The sequence below is a fragment of the Rattus rattus genome, chromosome 9 (genome assembly GCF_011064425.1).
Source record: "Rattus rattus isolate New Zealand chromosome 9, Rrattus_CSIRO_v1, whole genome shotgun sequence".
Taxonomy (NCBI): Eukaryota; Metazoa; Chordata; class Mammalia; order Rodentia; family Muridae; genus Rattus; species Rattus rattus.
In genome coordinates, this window is record NC_046162.1 from 87,157,329 (window position 1) to 87,164,625 (window position 7,297).

Genomic DNA, 7,297 nt, shown 5'->3' on the forward strand with positions numbered 1-7,297 from the left:
TTGTCACTGATTTTCAATTGAAGATGCATCCCATCCTTTGGAGTGGAATGAAGCCCCCCACCCATCTCTCCTTTGGATCTCTGACCCTGTGGTTCAAGGAGTCCCTATCCTTTAATATCCAGTTATACTAAATAGACAGTGGACCAAAATGAGACACAGGGCAGCTGGCTTCTGTTCCCAATTCTTTCATTCATCTGCAATAGCTTCTCCATCTGCAGCAGAGGGAAAACATTCCAATGTCATGCCTGGATAGGGAAAAAACTAGGGAAAATCTCCCAATGTCCCTTACAGTTTCTGCCTTCCATAGCCTCTGTGCACAAGACTGTAGAGATGAGTCGGTGGATAAACGGGAACATCATGGTCATGATGAAAACAAGAAGCCTCCAGCGTCCAGCTCAGATGCACTGTCCTAGTCATAGGGTGGGAAGTCCCACCCCTTCAGAACCTATATTTGTAAAGGATTCCCCCTCAATAAATCCTCTCGTAAGTAACACTTGAGATCAGACTGTGCCCCATTCTAACTTGGTATTGTGTAAAACAATAGCTTTACAAGTTGTGCCTTTCCCTGACAGACCCCACTGTACAAGCAGATTTTTGACTACATTCTGAATGCAAACACAGAGATGGGATGATTGTACCTTGGTGGGCACTTCTGTCTGGCACCACCTGTAGGCACAGATGATTAATAACTTATACCTAAACGTATACAAGGATGACACACCCATAAATTTATCAAAAAAATCAAAAACAAAAAGAAAAAAAACAAAACAAAACAAACCTTCGGACCATAGGAGCACGTAAGTATGTTAAAGTCATTTAAAAGCAAACAGGCCCAAGAACTCACTGAACACATCAACGCTCTCGCCTGGACTCCGTAAAGAAAACAGCTAACTTCACAGCCTCCACCAGCCGTCGTCTGGCCACGTGGGGTGTGTGTCAAAGGACTGACAGCAGACAACTGCAGACTGTCCCAGGAGCTAGAGCTCAGATCTATTCCCACTGTGGCAGGGCCTGCTGGAACCTCCATCCACCCGGACCCACCATCTGTTTGCTTTCCCATTGTCCATCTTGACCCAGCCCTCTCGTTCACCCCCACAGCATCCATGTCCTAACATTTTGCTCCTAGACTCTGAGGTTCAGCTCTGACCTGCAGCCCTGGAGCAGTAGGCACTCCAGTAGGAATAAGGTGAAGACTGATAGAACACTAGGCATCCTCCTGTGGCCTCCATTCACACACACACACACACACACACACACACACACACACACACACACACACACACACACACACACACACACACACACACACACACGCACACACTTTTTTAATCTTTATTCCCACAAAGACTCATTGTAGCCCTATCAGCTCCCTCTGCTCCTAGACAGAAAGACAGACAGACAGACGATAAATAAATGAGATGGACATACAGGATAGAGTTCTTTTGTTCCTATCTTAATTACTAATGTTAACTCTCAGATCACACGTCACACATTAAGTGTGCCTGTATCTACCAAGCTATCTGGAGGATCAGAATCACCTGGCAAATTGCTTTCAACAAATCCTTGCTAATGTACTGTTATCAATGACACAAGTGTGTTCTATGTTCCTGATACTGTGTGCTCATGACAAATACTCTTCCATGGGGAAAACAGGAAGACCGAAATCAAGTCTGGGCTAGAACTTGAGAAGTTGCCAAGGGAAGACCAATGGCTTGACCTTAACCTATCTGACCCCTACTTGCCTTAAGGCAACAGCTCCCTGCTACCTGGGGAGGGCCTGCTTGGGATGGCAGATCTGAGGATGAAGGGAAGGACAAGATTCTACCCCCCACTACTGTGTTTGGCCAAAGAGGGAGTGGATAAGTCATCCTGGACTGGAGGGCAGTTAGAGGCAGAGTCATATTTCCAAAGTGATTTCAGTTTTCTTTTCCTTTTTTTTTTTTAATGTGTGTGTGTGTGTGTGTGTGTGTGTGTGTGTGTGTTTTCATTTTCTGACAGCAGCCAGGGTTTGATGTCTTTTGTGGAAACTCCCCCAGTCCTGGGGGGCACTTCCTCTGCTGCCCTGGCTCCCTATAAAAGGTCTGCCTGAGCAGTCGAGCACCCCTGCAGATGATTCTGAGACAACGCGTGCACCTTCCACAGTCTCTGCTTCAGGTACCATGAAGATCTCCACAGCTGCATCCCTCACCGTCATCCTCGTTGCAGCCGCCCTCTGCACCCCCGCACCTGCCTCCCCATGTAAGTCCAGGGTTCTGACCCCACAGCCCCCACTCTGCCTCGGTGCCACCCCATCCTGCCACCCCAGACTGTCCTTTCTTTCCAATGCTACTGTGTCTGCTGCCTGTAGATCCTGATGTATCATTGACACAGCTATCCTGCCAGCACTGCTAGGTGCCTTCTGTCTGTATGATGTCTATCTGTATGATGTAAGAGTTCCTGTATATGTCAGGAACTCTTCTGTCTTCAGACTGTACTACGACCTCTGCAGGCACTCTCTGGTGTAAGCCGCTGCAGGCAAATCGGAGGGCTGACCTTGGAAACTGACTTACTCGTATCTGTCACCAGCATGTGATATGTGTGATACTGTTTTAGGTGGGAAAGTCTCTCATTTCATAGTGAGAAAAGAAACAGGGCTTGCAAAAAAAATTAATAATAATTAAAAGTGAACTAAGTGCCTACCGTGGGCCAGGCACTGTGCAGATTACTTCATTGTGCCATCCTGTTTAATACAACTAGTCTTGCGGTGGTTGCTTTTGTGTTGCAGTTGGGAAACAGAGGTCCAAGGACACTGAGAATCTTGTCCAAGGGTGCACATTGCTAGAGTGTGTGGAAATTGGTATTCCAGAAGCCCCCTCTGACTGGGAAGATGAGCGCCACAGCCTTGCTGTGGGATGTCAACTGAGCAGCTCAGTGGCATCTTGAATTAACTGACCACCGAGAGAGAGCTTCTCTGTTCGGAGCCCTTCACTACAGGCCAGCCAGGGCTCAGGACGCTGTGTGCACTTCCAGGCCCCATTAGGATGGTGACTAAGTTAAGGAGCCTCAGCTTGGATATTGCCTGTAACTCATCCTACCCCTCAAAGACAGCAAGCTTTGAATCTACTAGGGGAGCTCTGAAAGCAGCCCAGAGGAGAGGGATTCCAGCAGGGGGTTACGGTACAGGGGACCGAGCTTGGCTCACAGACCAGACACAGTTTGGCAGAACCTTTCAGGCTTCTGTTGAACTCTCACCATGGCAACTGTGTCCTCTGAGCCATTTCTGCCGAGGTAGACAACAGCAGACACTGCTTTCAAGATAAATCATGTGAAGAGCTCAGCACAGTGGCCAGCATAGCTGGCGATGAGTTAAAGGGTTTCCTTTCTTTCATCTCCCAGATGGCTCGGACACCACTCCCTGCTGCTTTGCCTACCTCTCCCTCGCACTGCCCCGTGCCCACGTGAAGGAGTATTTTTACACCAGCAGCAAGTGCTCCAACCTTGCAGTCGTGTGAGTCTCGGACCCATGGGTTCCTTTTTGGGATATAGAAGCTATCCCACACTCCAGCCATGATCCTTCTTGGGGGGGATGCTCCCTCTCACTCCCACTCACCCTCTAGGCTCCTCTAATAGCTATGGCCCCTCATCTCCAGCTCAGAGTCTCCAACTGCAACATTAAAGGACTAGAATGGCAGCCTCCAAGCAGTGGTTCCCAGCCTGTGGGTCGGGACCCCTTTGGCAACTCTCTAGCTCCAAAAATATTTACAACATAATACATAGCCGTAAGGACACTACAATATGAAGTAGTAACAAAATAATTTTATGGCTGGAGGTCAGCACGACATAAGACATTGTATCAAAGGGTCGCAGCATGAGCAAGGTTGAGAACCATGGCCTTAGGGGATCCTGTCCATAGTGACAGACACAGTTCCTAGGACAACCACCTTTGCTGACGCAGCTTTTATTGGAGCACAGGCTGAACATCTGATCCATTACTCCTCTCCAGTTAGGAGTCCAAAGCTTTCACTCCTTACACCCAATGCAGCTCAGCGGATCCTCTGAGGAACTAGGAAGGATGGGTCAAGGTCAGCGCCCACGTAAACGAAATCTAAAAACCAACCCATTTAAGAAGTTATAATGAGGCTCCGCTTTAAATATGCAAATGGATAGATTTGGGGAAATATAATAATCCCTACCACACAGAGAGTCTTACTGGCATGTTGTGTCTCTATGTGCTGTCTCTAAGTTGTACATAGCCCTGGCCGGTATGCACAAGGCTATCCACATAATGAAACAGCTTCAGAGGCATTTGCTGCCTTACTCAAAGTTGCACTGTAAGTGAAGGACGCCGTCTGTCTCCGGGGCTCCTTCTTCCTGTTATAAAACAAAGTCACTGGTGACAATAAGCTTAAGAAGTATAAGATGATAATGATTTGCAGAATGAAAATGGATTGTTGGGGAAATGGCTCAGTGGTTAAGAGTATTTATTGCTCTTGAAACGAATCTAAGTTCAATTCCCAGCATCCACATTTATCGGTACCTCCAGTTCCAGGGGGATCCAATAGACCCTTCTGACCTCCTCGGGTACATGTGTGGTGCACAAATACATGCAGATGAATGTTCATCCACATAAATGTAAAAGAAGAAATCATAAAGTTTCCAGCAAAAGGTTAAAGAGTTTTAATCCGGGGTTGGGGATTTAGCTCAGCGGTAGAGCGCTTGCCTAGCAAGCGCAAGGCCCTGGGTTCGGTCCCCAGCTCCGAAAAAAAGAAAAAAGGAAAAAAAAAAAAGAGTTTTAATCCAAAGACTTTTTGTAACCCTGGCAAAGATGAACTTCAGTCCTGGTGAATCACTGAAAATATATTACTATTTAGTATTACTAAATTAGCACCTTTTATGAGCCGGCCAAGATGAATAAAACTCTCCTCCTAGGCTATGGAGATTTCATCTAGTAAGAGTGATAAGTTGGACATAGAATGACTGACTACAGCGCCCTATAAAACCTTACTAAAGGAGAGGAGGGTGTGTCTAGCTTCAGGGGTGAGGCAGTTGATTCAGAGGTGATCACTGTAAAAAGACGGTGTTTGTGGAGAGATTAGGCGTAGAGACCTGTGTGTGATGTGAGGTGTATTGAGAACACACTCATGGTGTTTGGTTTGTAGGGATATGTGTAGGAAAGCCTTGAGTGTCCGGAAACTAAAGCAGACTATAGAGCTGGCAAGAGCAAAATGGCCAGGTACAGGCAGAGCCATGGAAGAAGGGGTCTGGAGAAGAGGCTGTTGAAGTCACCCACGTGTGTGGTATTGTCAGCAGGGTGGTACCTGGAGGCAAGAAGAAACAAGAGGATGAATCAGCCAGAGTAAGGGACATGTGGTCAGGAGCAAGGAGAGAAGAGATACAGACGATGCTGAGGTTTCCATTCAGGGATGGAGAGGTGCACAGGTGTGCAGGGCAAACCATGGAAAGAGGAAGGAACCAAGCAAGTTCCAGCAAGACAATCCATGGAGATGCCAGATGGAGTGCAAGCAGAGGCTCAGGACAGAGTCCAGGAACCATCAATAAAAAGGGGCTGGGCCATGTTTTCTTGGCCATTTGGCTACACAGCTGGTCTGCCAGGTTACAATCCAGGTTATGTCATTTGGTAAACTGGGGCCCCTCAGCCCCTCTGAGGTAGTTCCGAAAGAGGATAATTAAGGTGCTTCTTTCACGAGGTCACAGGGAAAAAAAATACTTAGACCATCCCCTGGGTATAAAGAAGTCATTATCTAAGAGAGAGAGAGAGAGAGAGCACATGAGTGGCATATGATAGGAATGGATGAGATTCATTCACTCATTCATTCAATGTCCACCAAGCATCAACTCTCTGCAGGCCCGGGACCAGAGACTGGAAAAAGCAGAAGGTGAAGGAGGCAGTGTCTTTGAGGACACCTGCTCTTAGGAGACAGGTGAAGGGGAAGTCAGATGGACAGAGGGCCCCACAAATGCAGGAAGGAAGGGAAGACTTAGCGAAGGAGATGTGCCCTTTGGTATCACATACTATGTCAAGGAGGAGGAAATGGAGCCTGGGTGAGCTTGAGAGCTGGGGTTGGTATCCTAGACTTTTGACTCCCTGGCTACATGCTCAGAGTGCCAAGAGTAGAGACTAGGCAGTCTTAGAGTTCCCTCTTAATTTCCTTAACTCAACTGATTTAAGTAAATCAATACTCAACTTCTTTAAATTCGTCACTGAGCATAAGGCCTGGAGCAAGGAAAAGGGGGCCAAGAAAAGGCCAGTGCTTGGCTCGCTCAATGCTGGGTTCCAAACCTGTGTATACTTGTAGGGAATTAACATAAATAGAGCTCTGCCTGTAGCTTGGTGCCTTTAGTTCCAAAGGAGAATTATCCTCTAAAAGGAAGAAGGCAGCAAGGAGCTACAAAAATGCCCTACCCAGCTCCCATAACCTTTATGCTTTTCCATCCCCGTACACCAAAGGCTGCCCGGTTTTAACCTTTCTCTCTCCTGCAGCTTTGTCACTCGAAGGAACCGCCAAGTGTGTGCCAACCCAGAGAAGAAGTGGGTTCAAGAATACATCAACTATTTGGAGATGAGCTAGAATAGAGGGTCTCTCCATTCTGATCCTGTATAGCTTTCCTGTCATTGCTTGCTCTAGTCCTAACCAGCTGGGGATGCCACTGAGCAACCCCCTACTCCCACTCATTCCTGGGAGGGCATAGATGCTATCATACCATAGAGATTATAACAGTGTCCTCTCCTATGGCCTGGGAGATGTGCTCTTCATAGCTCCTCACAGGCTCTGTACAGCAAATGTAAGAAATCCGCATTTCATTAAAATGTCTGATGCAAAGACAAAGCTGGCTCCTAGTTTGACTTCTTCCTAAGAAACCCTCTTCCCCACAAGTATTAAGCGTGCAGATATCCAGGCACATATCTGGAATCAACACCATATTTAGAAGATCTGGCCTGTGTAGTTAGCATGGACAGGCAACACTGGTAAGTAACCAGGGGTTTACCCACTAGGGTTGAAGTCTAAGCACCATGATGTAAGTCTACCTGTAAGTCTCCAAGGATTTATCTGGATCCCTGCCACAACACCTCCTTGCTTTCTCGGGCTTTAACTGACCCTTCTACCTTAGCCTGTCCTATACCTTATTTCCAGTGGGTTCCTTTAACACTATTATTGCCCATAGAACAGGACTTAAGGACAACTTCAGAAGCTGTCTTACTGTTTTACTGCTGTGAACGGACACCACGACCAAGGCAAGTCTTATAAGGACAACATTTAATTGGGGCTGGATTACAGGTTCAGAGGTTCAGTCCATT

At 47.1% G+C, this 7,297-nt stretch overlaps 1 protein-coding gene across 1 annotated transcript; it reads left to right on the forward strand.

The window, feature by feature from the left end:
- The first annotated feature begins 2,111 nt into the window (after positions 1 to 2,111).
- On the forward strand, positions 2,112 to 6,827 carry Ccl5 (C-C motif chemokine ligand 5). The gene is made up of 3 exons (XM_032912484.1): positions 2,112 to 2,238; positions 3,376 to 3,487; positions 6,482 to 6,827. The coding sequence occupies exons 1-3, from the start codon at positions 2,160 to 2,162 to the stop codon at positions 6,567 to 6,569; spliced, it is 279 nt and encodes a 92-aa protein (XP_032768375.1). The 5' UTR covers positions 2,112 to 2,159; the 3' UTR covers positions 6,570 to 6,827.
- The last annotated feature ends 470 nt before the right edge of the window (positions 6,828 to 7,297 follow it).

Excerpts from the sequence above, each read along its gene's own strand:
- Ccl5 (XM_032912484.1), top strand. The coding sequence starts at position 2,160 with ATGAAGATCTCCACAGCTGCATCCCTCACCGTCATCCTCGTTGCAGCC. Across the intron at positions 2,239-3,375 it reads CCCCGCACCTGCCTCCCCAT|ATGGCTCGGACACCACTCCC; the intron begins GTAAGTCCAGGG and ends TTCATCTCCCAG. Across the intron at positions 3,488-6,481 it reads TGCTCCAACCTTGCAGTCGT|CTTTGTCACTCGAAGGAACC; the intron begins GTGAGTCTCGGA and ends TCTCTCCTGCAG.